The sequence below is a fragment of the Penicillium hispanicum genome (assembly GCF_028827665.1).
Source record: "Penicillium hispanicum strain IBT 35686 chromosome Unknown utg000003l_segment0_segment0, whole genome shotgun sequence".
NCBI lineage: Eukaryota > Fungi > Ascomycota > Eurotiomycetes > Eurotiales > Aspergillaceae > Penicillium > Penicillium hispanicum.
The window spans coordinates 1,718,096-1,732,061 of record NW_026623195.1 but is presented as its reverse complement, the minus strand read 5'-3'; the positions used below and the strand labels follow the sequence as shown (position 1 = coordinate 1,732,061).

The 13,966-nt window shown below is 52.1% G+C and overlaps 6 protein-coding genes across 6 annotated transcripts; 3 read left to right on the top strand and 3 right to left on the bottom strand.

Moving 5' to 3' along the window:
* Positions 1 to 165: 165 nt before the first annotated feature.
* On the top strand, positions 166 to 1,637 carry N7459_003074 (lipase family protein; the record flags this gene model as incomplete). Its single annotated transcript, XM_056942258.1, has 3 exons — positions 166 to 499; positions 693 to 1,363; positions 1,419 to 1,637. The coding sequence occupies 3 exons, from the start codon at positions 166 to 168 to the stop codon at positions 1,635 to 1,637; spliced, it is 1,224 nt and encodes a 407-aa protein (XP_056802141.1).
* Positions 1,638 to 2,487: 850 nt separating this feature from the next.
* Positions 2,488 to 4,206, bottom strand: N7459_003073 (uncharacterized protein; the record flags this gene model as incomplete). Its single annotated transcript, XM_056942257.1, has 1 exon — positions 2,488 to 4,206. One exon carries the CDS (start codon positions 4,204 to 4,206, stop codon positions 2,488 to 2,490), a length of 1,719 nt encoding a protein of 572 aa, XP_056802140.1.
* Positions 4,207 to 4,263: 57 nt separating this feature from the next.
* On the bottom strand, positions 4,264 to 6,091 carry N7459_003072 (uncharacterized protein; the record flags this gene model as incomplete). Its single annotated transcript, XM_056942256.1, has 4 exons — positions 4,264 to 5,186; positions 5,258 to 5,428; positions 5,486 to 5,678; positions 5,738 to 6,091. 4 exons carry the CDS (start codon positions 6,089 to 6,091, stop codon positions 4,264 to 4,266), a joined length of 1,641 nt encoding a protein of 546 aa, XP_056802139.1.
* Positions 6,092 to 6,700: 609 nt separating this feature from the next.
* N7459_003071 (ATP-binding protein) lies at positions 6,701 to 8,702 on the top strand (the record flags this gene model as incomplete). Its single annotated transcript, XM_056942255.1, has 2 exons — positions 6,701 to 8,174; positions 8,239 to 8,702. 2 exons carry the CDS (start codon positions 6,701 to 6,703, stop codon positions 8,700 to 8,702), a joined length of 1,938 nt encoding a protein of 645 aa, XP_056802138.1.
* A 331-nt stretch (positions 8,703 to 9,033) lies between these two features.
* Positions 9,034 to 10,228, bottom strand: N7459_003070 (zinc-binding alcohol dehydrogenase family protein; the record flags this gene model as incomplete). Its single annotated transcript, XM_056942254.1, has 4 exons — positions 9,034 to 9,245; positions 9,296 to 9,840; positions 9,902 to 10,023; positions 10,082 to 10,228. The coding sequence occupies 4 exons, from the start codon at positions 10,226 to 10,228 to the stop codon at positions 9,034 to 9,036; spliced, it is 1,026 nt and encodes a 341-aa protein (XP_056802137.1).
* Positions 10,229 to 11,685: 1,457 nt separating this feature from the next.
* Positions 11,686 to 12,901, top strand: N7459_003069 (glycoside hydrolase family 16 protein; the record flags this gene model as incomplete). The annotated part of the gene is made up of 4 exons (XM_056942253.1): positions 11,686 to 11,782; positions 11,840 to 12,120; positions 12,192 to 12,242; positions 12,302 to 12,901. The coding sequence occupies 4 exons, from the start codon at positions 11,686 to 11,688 to the stop codon at positions 12,899 to 12,901; spliced, it is 1,029 nt and encodes a 342-aa protein (XP_056802136.1).
* Positions 12,902 to 13,966: the final 1,065 nt, after the last annotated feature.

Below are 13,966 nucleotides of genomic sequence, written 5' to 3'. Positions count from 1 at the left end.
GGAGATGTGGATAGTTGCACATGCAAAGGGGAAGCATAGCTGGAGCCGAGGCCGGTTCCTGCATGATTTACTTGTGGAGTGGCGCACCAATTCGCACTGCACAACCACAACTGCAACCACCACCATCCTCTGTTCTGCCTTGACTTGCTCGAGAGAATGGCATCAATGGCATCGACTTCCCTCGTGAATGTCATTATTCCCTGCGCACTGAATACCAATGGCGCATGGAACTTGCCTCGGCCGTACCTGTTGGCCTCGCCGATGTGGATCCGCGATCAGCGTCGTGGTTTCAAATTCTCACCGGATGATCTCCGGATCGAGTTAGGAGGCCGTATCGAACCACCGGGGGCTATGTACCAATGGGCTGGGGTTGGATTGCTGCGCGCTGAATGGCCGGTAGAGTCTGCACCCCGACGCACCAGGGCAAGATCTTCAGGCGTGCTAAATCACGCATTGCCATTCTGCAAATCGAGTCCACGGCACGATAGGCAGTCCTGCGGTGGGTAGCCATGCGGGAGCCGCGTGGGTTTCGTTGACTATAAAGACCCTCCTGCGCATGGATCTTGCACTCCGAGGCCCGCCATCAGACCTGCCGACTCCTCAAATATGCTTTTCTCACGTTTCTGGGTCCTGGTGTCCGCAGCCACTGCGCTCGGCCGTGCCGTTCCAGCTAAGCTGAATGCTCGAGGTAGGGAACCTCCTCTTCTACTCTTCCGTTCACGTGGCTTATCGGGGTCTAGATGTGTCGGCCAATGAGTTGACCCAGTTCAAGTTCTGGGTTCAGTATGCGGCCGCGTCGTATTGTTATGATAACTACGTTTCTAAGGCCGGTCACAAGTTGACCTGCTCGGTGGGCAACTGCCCCCAGGTCGAAGCTGCCGATACTGCCATTATCTACGACTTCTCGAACACAACTGCCACTGACACCGCTGGCTTCCTGGCTGTGGACAACACCAACAAAGCCATCGTGCTGGCCTTCCGCGGCTCATACTCTGTTCGCAACTGGGTTGCCGACGTCGAGTTCCCCTACACTGACCCTGGGCTCTGCGACGGCTGCTTCGCTGAACTCGGCTTCTGGAGTTCCTGGCAGTTCGTGCGTGATGATATCACCAAGGCTCTTAATAGTACCGTGGCTGACCATCCTGACTATCAACTTGTGGTGACTGGCCATAGTCTGGGTGCTGGCGTTGCTACTCTTGCCGCCGCCGATCTCCGTGGTAAGGGACATCCGTCCACGCTCTACGCGTATGCCTCGCCTCGCGTTGCCAATCCGGCGCTGGCCGAGTATATCTCGGCGCAGGGGAAGAACTACCGCTTCACGCACACCAACGACCCAGTCCCCAAGCTGCCGCTGATTGCAATGGTGAATTCTTTCTTTCGAGCCCGTTAGGCAGAAAATCCAAGCTGACAACTATCAGGGATATTCGCATGTCACGCCGGAGTACTGGATTACGTCGCCTAACAACGCCACTGTCGGGACCACCGACGTGGAAATTCTTCAAGGCGTGAACACAGACAATGGGAATACAGGAACTGGCCCGCCGTTGATTACTGACATCCCCGCTCACCACTGGTACTTCGAAGAGGCTGATGCCTGCAAGGGAGGAGGTCTGCCCTTCAAGGTCAGAAATCTGTGAGGCTACGATTCTAGCGGTTCATCTGTATAAAAGAATCAATTTGGTATTTAAACATGCAGTATATTTTTACATTCGACAGAAGACAAAGTCTCGAGGATCAAGCGCATGATAAGTAGGCCTTTCGTGTCCAATCCAAACCAGACCGAATGGGAACATGAAACCTCCTATCCCCATCCACAAACCGACCACGTAAGATTCGGTGATCCTCGACACCTCGTTTCAAATCCTCCGACTCTTCGTCATTACTGGGATCCCAACATCTCCACCCACCTTTGTCATGCGGGATCTTCCATCGAACCACCACGGGAGAAGATGAGGGCGCAGACGTCTGACCATCGACTGGTTCCAATCTACGGGTTGATGGCCTGCGCGTCAAACAGAGAAACAACTCATGGTCCTTTGACCGATGTCGATAGAGTAACACCGGGCTGGAGACCGTGGTTGAGGAAGGGAAGTATATCGGATCCTGTAGCGTCTGCGGATTCTGCGCCGTTGGCTCATCACCTACATCAGATGGCCGCGGTAGGCCAAACTTTACAAGTTTCGGTTCGCAGGTGAGAGGGGGAAGTGCCACCACCAGATCGTTATCTGTCCAATGAGAAAGCAGGAGATTGAGCTGTAAGCTCTCGAGACTTTCTCGAAGCTTGTAGGTGATTCGTTGTGTGGGACTCGAACTGGGCTGCAAGTTACCCGCAGCATAGAGGCTGGTGGAAAGTGTCAAGTCGCATTGTGCGTAATTGGGTTCGTCTTTGAATGATGCCGTCAGGCAATATAGGAATAGCCCACATGATGAAAAGTGTAGCTCTAATTAACATTAGTAGATGTCGTGGTAAATGAACTAGGGTAGAGGCTAATACCCACCTTGACAGATAACAAAAGCAGAAGCATTATCTTCAAATGCACCGGGGAGTCTCTGAATCTCAGATTGCCCGGTTTCAGTATTAGCAATAATAACCCGTTCGTCACCCAGGCCCACGACAGCGACAGGCTGTGTTGGATGAGCAGCGAATGCAACCCCCCCGCTGTGCCTTTTATCTAACTTCAACGGAAGCCACACGGGCTGGGAAGTGGCATCCACAATGACGACCCAGTCATTTGCTACCTTTTCAAGCTTCTGGGCGTCACCTTGCTGGCACTCTTCATAACCAGAGTCATAGTTGGAGCCCGAGCTAGACCCCGAGTCCGAGTCCGAGTCGGATCCAGTGTCTGAATCAGAGTCAGATTCTTCGGACTCGGACTCGGAATCTCCGGGTTTTGGTATTTCAGGCTTCTTTTCCTCACGCGCAACGTGGAAGATCACGATCTTTCCGCGCGAAACCTTCTGGCTCTGTTGCCACTTGACCCGCCAGGTGTGATTTGGATTCCCTGATTTCCACGAATCGGGCACAGGAAAGATTTCACGAGCTCTTCCCACCTTTCGTTGGAGATGAAGTTTTGACTCGTCGAACTCTAATGCTCTCACCTCGGAGCCAGAGTCTTGGAGTTGGAAATCGATAGCTTTCTCCTCGAGATTCGTAGCTGTTGAATCTGTATCAAAGGTTACATGCACTTTCTTGTCCTTGGAGAATATTGAGACACAGTGATAGTGGCGGAGGTTCGGGCTTTCGTCATGGTGAGTGCAAATAACTTCAGCAAGGAGCTTGCCTTTCAAAAGAGATATCGAATTGACGTGCAGCCCAGAGATGTTCTCAAGACCCATTTTCTCCCGAAACTTCCAGACACGGATTCTCTCGTTTCGTTGAAAGTTGTCTCCTAGTCTTGACTTCATGGAGCTCAATGGTACACATTGATCTAGCGTCCCAGGCCGAGAGGCGAGGACTTCGTGCCAGTCGCTCACGAAAGAACAGAAATCCCGATCGAGTTCAGGTCCATGAGGAGGATAATTTTCCAGCCAAATAGGCAAAGGGACCCCAAAGCAATCATCTTGACATCGAGCCGTTCGTCTGAGACCCATTTTATAGCATCCTCTTGCGGTTTCTTCATAGCGACCAAAGAGGTAGGGGACGACATAGCTTTGCACAGCAATGCATGTCCAGAAGTTCGGACTCTCCAGGAACCGTTGGATCTCTTCGAAGACTTCTTTGCGGTGATGAGTGGTGTCCATAAAGTGGAGAAACCAGAAGGCGGCCGCATACTTCAAAAACGCGTTCTCAGAATCCTCGGCATCCAAAATGGCTTTAGCATCCGAAAAGGAACCATAACGTCGATAGTTCAAAAGCGTTATGCAGTCGCGCCCAATGTGCTCAAAAGCACGGACATCATCAATGAAGAATTTCTGCATGCTGGTAATATTGTCTTCATGATGTTCACGGAGAGATTTGGAGATCGGAAGATTCTGGGGATCCTCGAGCAAAAAATCCTGGAATGTTTTGTGACATAGCTTGATCTTTGGGTTGTTTTCATGATCTTTCAAAGATCGATCAAACACAAGCAATGACCCGCAGAGAGTATGTACTGTCTTTTCGCTGGGGACACGAGATGCTGAGTGATCAGATGCGCCCTGGCGGATGGCGAGCGCGTTGCGTAGCTCATTCCACGTCATAGACTGGACTGCTGTGACGAGAATCATGAAAATTCGCCTTGAAGGCGAGTTAGTACATACTGCACATCTGGGGCATTGGATGACTTACTGAACAAGCTCTTGCTCGAAGTCAGTCCGCTCGCACAGCTTGAGAAGACTCCGGACGTAATACCCAGTCAAGCCTTTTGGAAATGCATGAAGTGCCCTTCGTATATCGTCTTCACAAGTCACGCCTTCGCCACGTAGCGTGTCCAGTAGGAACCTCGAGTACAGGAAGCTGCCCTCGCTGTATTCGACATATTCGTCGATTTTGTCTGGGAGGTGTTCTAGCCCATCTGCTAGAAACAGTCTAATATCCGATTGTAAAGTCGATACAGATGGAGACACAGTCAATGCCCCAAGTCTGCTCATCATGTCTCGAATGTGAACATCGGGACGGCTGGTAAAGAACCATTTTGTGGCTCCGTAAGTTGGCGCAGACGCGATACTGGTCAACATGCCGCGCATCTTATCATCATCAAGACATTCATCCAAGCCATCGACCACCACGTAGACGCAGCTGCACTGCTTGAGAAGCTCGTGGACAACCTCGATAGCGATCCCTGGAATCTGCATGTATCGCGCATTGCGAGACATTTCATCATGATACAACTCGACAACTCTGCCAGGAATGCCAGTTTTGAGAATGCTGAGCAGTTGAATGGCGACAGCTCGGAGCGCCGTAAGGGCCTGTCGCCTGGTGTAGTCACTAAAGGAGTAGAAGAAGCATGCCGTGGGAGAATTCCTGCTATTCAGGTGCTCGATCACGGCGGTGGATAGTACTGTCTTTCCCGAACCAGGAGGCGCATTGTACCAGAAGACAGAGCCGCCGGCATCGCGGGTAGTTGGCGTGCTGTCTCGCCAGCGCTGGAACTGCTCGTCTTCCAATAGCCAGGAGCAGGTTTTGCTGTGCCGTCGCTCCGTGTGCATTTGCACGTCTCCGCGCACGTCGAGGTCATCGCCAGCGCTGATCCAGTCGAGAATGCCCTCTCTCAATCGCCCTTCCTCTCCGTTAGCCACATTGCAATCCGATCTGCAGTGCGCCAAAGCCAGCACTTACTTTCCTCCTCTGCTTTTTCGTGGATGCGGCGTTGGTTAGCTCGAACGGCTTCCTCGGCCTGGGCGATGGCGGTCACTCTATCACGATCCTGACGGAGCGTTTCGATTGTCCCATCGATCGGCTCCGCCAGCGGGTTGAAGACGTTTTTGAAAGCGCCCACAAGAACTGAAACTTCACGTCAGCGATCTGAGACGAACTCCCGCGGAAACAGACTAAGGAACCACGGACCATTCTTGGAAAGAAGATTCGTCGCAGCGGAGAAGAAGGAGACGATGGTTTTGTACGAAGCGACCAGGCGCTCTCGCACTTCGTCCGAGGTCTCGTACGCGACCGAGAACTTCGCGTAGCACTGCAAGCAGCTCCCAATCTCGTCCAGGGCAGTAAACACGTTTTCAAAGAGGCTGTTTGTCTTTTGAGCCAACTAACCAATCGTCAGATCTTGGATGCGTATCGATTGGAGAACCACACCCCCGGACTCACACTGAGCACGAGGCTCGCACCCGTGAAGGCGACGCCCACCGCGAAGGGGCTGGCCTGGAGTAAGCTCGCACAGGCATCGATCATGCTCTTGAGCCCGTCTACAAAGGGAGTCAGTGTGCCCAGGGTTTTCAGCGTCTTAGTTGATCGCTTCTGCTTTTCGAGTTCCTTCACGGATTCCAGAAGCCGGTCTTCACATTGCTGGACACCTTGCGGATTGTCTTTTAGCGCCAGAACCGCTCGCGAAGTCAGGACTTTCTCATAAAAAGGGTTTTTACGATCGCGAATCTTCATTCCCTCCAGAAACTCGTCGATGGCCTGGGCCAAGGGACTAGATGCTGCCTTGGTGGCTGCCATCGCGCTGAGATGTAGCGCAAGGCCACAATCCGCCGTTGACAAGGATGAAAATGAACAAAAGGCGGCTTGGTATGCGGCTGACAACAGAAGTGAGACACTTCTAGTGCCCTGGTGATACCAAAATGATACAGAATGAGGCAAGAATTGACGATATGTAGGCGCCCCGCGCAGCTCTTTGCCACTATTATGCACATGAGCCTGACATGCGCTGTCCAGCGGCCCGGATCTGGACTCGTATCGTGAAGATCCCAGACCAATAACCCTATGAATGACACCAGGCCCCTCCGCACGGTGACCTTTTGGCTCACCACTGGGTGTCAAAGAGTGGGGACCCGACGCTATTCATGCAGCATGTCGTGGGGGCTGGAATACAGGCAATCTGACAGGTGCTGAGAAGCACAGCCTCGCGGCCAAAAACACCTGACCAGGGACGATTCAGACGATCAAAAAAGGTAGGTTTGCATATGCCAGTCTTGAGCCCCATCGCACGCTAGATATGCTTGGGTTTCCCGTCTATCGCAAGTGGTTCATTCCTGTCAAACCATACAATCGAACGCGAACTTTTTATATTGCCCACCACCAAAAACCATATCCCTGCATCACCGAATCATGGATCCCGCAAATATTCAGGGCGAAAAATGCGAGTTTAAAGTATACCGCCACAGCAAGAAGAAGGAAGGGAAGGTATCCGTCGAAGTTCTCACCAAGCCATTTGATCAGTTGATGGTTGGCGACAAAGACACTCCCTATGCACTGGTTATCAGTCGATATTTGGATGAAAAGAATCAGTTGGAAAACACGACTCTACAGGTCAATTCCAGTCGTCTTCTCAAAGTGTTTAGAGAGGTCGTCGTCTCCTATGTCACCGTCCCAGCGGATTTCACGATCCCTTTCACCTTGGACAGCCCGTTCCAGATGTTGCTGCATTACTGGGAAGGGCTGGACACTCGTCGCCAGACTACCACAGATGCCGAAGAGCGCATGCATTTGAACCTACTCTTCGACTTCATGGACCATGAAATCGGGCCCGAGAGAGATCGCCTACTAGCTATGGTAGGAAAGAACCAGATCAAATTTCTCAGCGCCTGGTGCCTCTTCCGTCCCGGTGATCTGGTATACACCGAGTTTCTGGGTCATCCTTGGATATTGCGATGTGAAAAGACGGCCTACGAGGAGAGCAAAGTCGATGGTCCATTCTTGGAAGTACACTGTGTCTACACAGATCACGACGGCACCTTGGAGGGAGAGAGCAAGAAGGTCTCCAAAATCTTCCAGAAAAAAAGCTTTGCCGGCGAGAATCCCGCAGTGATCACCGAGCTCCCCATTTATCCTCGCAAATTTGTCAAAGAGGGATCCAGTCTGGAAGATCGCCTTCGAGAACGCGGGCAAAAGTTCTTGGGTCTCCGTGAGGTGTCTGTTCAGGAGTACGACGGCCAGGCACAATTCTTAAAAGAGCCAGACTTCGAATATTTCCATCCGGAGATGGCAGACTTCCCTGGCGTATGGTTGCCGTATACTGAGCTCGGCAGGGTGATCCTGGACCGCAAGACCTTCCAGGAGGATCAGTTTTCCAACGGGTCGAGCATACAGTCGAAAACGCCCGAGCCGCTTCTTTGCCCTCCATTTGAATATGGATTTTCACTCAGTCGGAAGGAATGGGGCCGGTACTTCGTGGACAAAATCCGTGATGTGGAGTGGCGGGAAGATGTCTGGGATTCGCTGATCATTCATGACCGTCAAAAACTCGTGCTTCGCTCGCTAGTGACCTCGCACACGTTCCCCGAAGACGCTCGGGATCAGATGAAACAGAAAGGAAGAGGCCTAGTCATCCTCTTGCAAGGAACTCCCGGCTCGGGAAAGACATTAACGGCCGAGACGGCGGCAGAAGGGTCTCAGAAAGCCCTCATGATGACATCGCTAGGAGAGCTCAATAAATGGAACAGCACTTGGTCCTTTGAATACCGTCTGAAGCTTCTTCTGCGATATGCCACGATGTGGAGGGCAGTTGTACTGATGGACGAAGCCGACGTTTTCCTCGAGGCTCGGAACAATGATAGTTCCCAGCGCAATTCCATTGTGGCAGGTATGGCCGTCCAAAGTTTACAGGTAATAACGAGCAGTGCTGAAATCTCCAAAAAAAATTATAGTATTTCTAAAGGAGCTCGAGTATTTCAGTGGGATCGTGTTCCTGACAACCAACCGAATCACCTCTTTTGACCGCGCGATGAAATCGCGTGTTCATCTGGCTCTCGAATATAACCCGCCCGAACTCGAAATCCGTCAAAAGATTTGGACGCAAATCCTGAAATCCATCCCTCTTGCAGAGAGAGATATCGACCCAGAAGACGCAGTCGACACGTTCGTGGGCGTGAAGATGAATGGTCGAGAGATTGCCAACTCGATCCATACTGCACGAACTATCGCGCGATATGAGAAGAAGCCTTTGCAGATGGGACATGTCGAGATGGTTCTCGATGTGTGGCGTGAGTTTGACGAGTGTCTGAAAAGGACTGCATTTAAGAAGAACCCTGCTGGAGAGCCGGGTGCCCGCTTATCCATTCGCCGAACCAACTCTATCATCGACGAGGAGCCTGATGAATTCAGATCCTGATATCCTGAACACTCAATGTTGATTGGATTCATGGCGAAAGATGAGGCGCCGGGGGCTGGTGCGCGATAGCTTTTTTATCGAGGTCTATTGTTTACCCGACAGCCAAGTAGCTCAATCCACGCTTTTATTCTCTCTTTTGTTATCTTGGATCTGGAGAGTGCTGTGTAGTGAGACTTAGACGGGTCCTCAGCCCCTGCATATAAGGGTCTTTGCTGAGCGGAATTCTCCAACAGAAATGTCCCTACGCCAAACCATTGAGATGAAACGGAAAGTTCAAGCTATTCTATTGATGGAGCTAATCTGGATCCTGCGTCAGACTATCAGGTGAGCACTACTCGCTCGCTACCTCGATGACAACCTTCTTCGCGGAGACACCCTGTCGGAGAATATCGATTCCCTCTTGGACCTTCTCCAATCCACCCGTGATGACAAAAGGATCTGGCTTTGCCTGGAACTTTCCAGTGCGCAATGCCTCCGGCAGATACTTTTGCCACACAGCATCACCGACGTCCAAGTTGACCATTCCTGGGTCCAAGCCGTTGACTGAAAAGTGCGTCAGCAAAGGCATCATCTGGGGGGTTGGAGGGACGTACCAAACGACGTCTGCACATTCTCTGGGAATTGGCCTTCGGGGAAGAACATCAATGGCAGCTTGCCTCCTCCAATCTTTCCCAACACTTCGCCACACAGAACCTGTGTGGCCTGGTTGGTGATGCAATCTACCACATAATCCCCTGGCTTCAGGACGTTGACAATCTTGTCGATGACATCTGCGTCTTTGTGGTCAAAAACGTGGGTGGCACCCAGTGACTTGACGTATTCGTGGTTGACGCTGCTGGCAGTGGTCACTACCTCCAAGCCAGAGGCAACGGCCAGTTGAATGGCCGAGCTACCAACGGAAGAGCTTCCTCCCCACAGAAGGATTCTCTTGCCGGTGGGCTTTGGCGTCAACGACGGCAGAGGGAGGTCCAGCTGGACGTACAGCGCACTGGAAGCCGTCGAATAACACAAGGGCAGGACAGCGGCCTGAGACAACGGCAGGGAAGAAGGGACCGCAGACACGAGGATCTCTCGCACAACGGTGTAAAGCTGGAAGCCAGCACGGTCGGACTTTTGGGTCAGATAAGCATCGCAATGCCTGAAAGAAAATGTGTTAGATGGGGAATTGATCCTGGCCTTTCATGCGTGGTGGGTCTTACCCGATCACTCGCTGGCCCAACTTGAACCGAGTGACCTTGGAACCCAGCTGGACGATGGTTCCTGCAACATCGGCGCCGAGGACGAAGGGGTAGGGGAACTCGAAAGTCGGGTTATCTTGAATCTGGGAGAAGGTGAGCCGGTATTCCAACCGCGTGGGGTTGTTCGCGTGTCTCTCGCACCTTCCAGTCCACTGGGTTGATCGCGACATATCGAACCTGAATCACGACGTCGTTCTCCCCAGGAGTGGGAGTTGGGCCCGGTCCGACCTCAAGCGGTCTCGCCTTGGGAGCCGTGATCCAGGCGGTTTGGTTTTCGAAGGTCGACATTTTCTGGTAATTGAGGATGGTGTTGGATTGTGAGATTGATGATGAGCATCCAGCTGGCAGGACAATGGATACTTATACATGCTGACACTGGATCGTCCGAGCATCGTGAAGCTATTGCAGTGACAACTGTGAGTTCTGTGAGATTGCTAATGGTGAGTATGTGCTTAATTAATCCAGTGATGCTCATGCCTAAGCATTGATGGAGGATTGTTAAGCTCTCCAAGTCGCGGGTGGCTGATTTCTAAGCCCGGACTTGCCTATCCGAGTCAAGGCCGAGCTTGTTGCTCTCGATTGACACTTCTTTCACATTGTGAAGACCAGGTCGAATGGGACATCAATGAGCAACTCTTTCGGGTCATTCTATGTCAATTTGAGGCACAATTCAACGATCTCTCTGCTGTGCCCTGACTTCAACCAGCACCACTAGGAGATGCTTCATTCTCACTGCGACTGTTTCTCGAACCATCGTTTCATTGCATTCCCTCCTATCCATCACGTACGTTCCAAGAGTGACGTCTTGGGCCATGCACGTTGGCTAACTAGTTAATTATGTACAGGGTTTCTCCATGCGCCGATCATGGAGGTACCAAGCTTTTGGATGCTGCAGATCCACCAGCGGCGGAGATGCAGGATAAGAACACTCCCGCCAAATGGAAGCCTAGTGAGAAGATGATTATCTGCCCAGCGCTACACGACTTAGCGCATCCCATCATCCGAAAATCGAGTGTGAGTGCATGCGCAGACATCGTCGCGGCCAGTGGGTCGACCATTTCGGACCAGTTGCGCCCGCAATGATTGGCGCGGCGTTGGAACGTACAACGCCCAGCTTCGAGCGAGCCCAGCGCTTCCCACTTACTGTCTCCAGGTGATTGACGAGCGTTTTCTATCGCATTGCACCGATACCCAGAGCGCGAGAATCTGTACGGTCGCAAGCAGTCTGCGCGGCGTGGAATTTAGGGCTGGACCTGGCTCTTGGACGTGTTCGGTTAGATCCGTCGCGGTCACCACGCAAGCGACCACGCAAGCATCCATTCCAACCTAAGCTTTTTCCGTGGGGCGATGTGAACGCTCTTGCGAACGAGAGACGACGAAAACTATGGACGGCGCTCGCCGGTGCGCCTTACGCTGGCCTTGTGCACCAATCAAGGGGCGCGCTCCACCGAATTTACCGTCTGCAGTGGATGTGATGCCTCTCAAGACTGGGCCACTATGGCTCGGTTCGTGGATCGAGAGCGTATTAATAGATGAGTCCACGATGCATATTATTATTTATTGAATAATGTGATTGCTGTTGCTCTTATTTACTCTGAACCCCCCTTGGCCTGGGACCGCCACTGTTGCTTGTGCCCCGAGATCATCTTGGAGACCGCCGCCTCCCACGCTCGTTTTGTGCAGCTGTGACTTTCGCCTTTTCTTTTCTTTCCTTTCCTGCACATATTGCCTGATCGACGTACAAAATGGCCTTCATGTCCTATCTGCAGTGGACTGCCGTGGTCTTGGCCACTGCGCAGCTCGGCGCTGCCCAAACCTATAGCAGCTGCAACCCCATGAACAGTGCGTGATGGATTCCGGCCCGGATGGAAGATGCCTGCCCCTGACTGTTCTTCACAGAAACCTGTCCTGCTGATACGGGCCTGGACAAGTGGTCCTTCAGCACTGATTTCACCACTGGCTCGTCGGCCTTTGACAAGTGGAACACCACGGCTGGCACGGTGAACAGCACGTCGCAGGGCGCCGAGTTCAAAATTGCGGCCCAGGGAGATGCTCCCACCATCGCCAGTGATTTCTATATCTTCTTTGGTCACGTTGATGTAAAGATGAAGGCTTCCAATGGCACGGGCATTATCAGCACTTGGATTATGGAATCGGATGACCTGGATGAGATCGACTGGGTGAGTTCCGTCCACCCGCCAATGCCCTGGATAACCGACCATCTTCTAATTTTAACATCATTTAAACACAGGAGCAAATAAGCACCTATTCTACCAGCGCTCAGACAGATTACTTCGGGAAGGTACGGGGGAACTATCCGTGCATTTACTGCCTGTCACCGTTGACTGAGTCTCGATTTAGGACAACACGACCGGATGGGACCGTGACACGACTGTCAATGTATCTTCTGCGGAGACAGAATTCCACACATACAGCGTGGACTGGACGGAGGAACGTATTGAGTGGCTCCTAGACGGCGATGTGGTGCGCACCCTGAAGTACGCCGATGCCAACAATGGCGTCGACTTCCCCCAGACTCCCATGCGCGTCAAGATTGGCATTTGGGCAGGTGGAGACTCTTCCAACAGCGAAGGTACAATCGAGTGGGCTGGCGGAGAGACCGACTACAGCGACGTGCCCTTTATCATGTGGGTTGAGTCTGTGAACATCACCAACTACAACCCTGCGAAATCCTACACCTACGGCGACAAGACCGGCTCCTACAGCAGCATCAAGAAATCTAACGGGACCACGTCGACCAATCTGGGCACCACATCGGGCTCCAACTCGTCATCCAGCTCCTCTAGCTCCGGCTCTTCAAGCAGCTCTGGCTCTGCCTCCAGCTCTGCTGCTGCTGCTTCAAGCTCCGCTGCGACGTCCACCTCTGGCTCCGTTGCGCTGTACTCGTCCATGTTCGTGACCTCCATTGTTGCGTTTGCTGTTGGCCTGTTCCACATGTAACTCAGTGACTATTGATTGCGACGGTGTCTGTATATTTGCTGTGGAGAGGTCGAGTTCTGAATATAGATGTACCAACCACCTTTCGCTCCTTTGCATCCAGATTTGTACACTTACTTGGCCATATTCTGTGGTGATATTATGTTCTCATCTTGAACTAGAATAAGAGCGCTTATCTTGACCCGCCTGCCAATAATTAGATATCCCTGAGGATAAAATCGTGCATTCATGATCGGCGAGATCAGCCCGGGGAAGCAGCTGCCGGCTGCTGAACATCTCATCTTATTGCAAACGGTCAAGTTGACATCCCTCAAGGGAAAATCCAAGGACTTAGGACTTGCTTGAAGACAAAGTAAACCGGGGAAGTCGAGCCGCTAGACAACGCCCAAGCAAATCAGGTCGTGGGTTTGGGTTCACTGCAACACTGGGAGAGAGTTTCAAGTGATGACTTACATGCACGCGAACAAGCTGTATAGATGCCCTTCGTACATACACGTCGGCGGTCCATATCATCGCTGGTCTTTTCCGCTTCGCGAATCTAGCTCCATCAGCTCAGCTCTGGACCCTGGATACGGACACAGCAACACCACACGCGGTTTTCCTTGCGCCTCTCAGGCTCTTTTTGCCTGTCAACCTACATCCTTCGTCACGTCAGCGTGGTTATCAGCTTTGTGGGCATCACGTCGGCTCACGAGAGGTGTGCTCTGGTGACCGAGCTTCGGTCACTCGGGCTTGCGAGAATGTGAGGGAGGTGCTTTTGTTTCAGTGTGCTGACCTGCGGGCGTCGGGTGTTCTGGCCGTTGGGCGTATCATACGCATGGGAGGATGGGAGCAGATGGCTAAGAGGTTGAAGTACTAGCAAAAGTGCTTTAGAGATAGAGATAGATATGGATACAGGCGAGCTGTGAGAGTGGGTAACAGCAAGTTCTGACTCATAACCCCGGGTAAATGATGGTTTATTGTGGGAATCATCTGAGCGACAACAGAACTAGATTACCTGAGATAGATGAGAACCAACATGAACGCCTCGCCGATATTTTTAGTGTGGTGACTGTATTCCCAGACGCC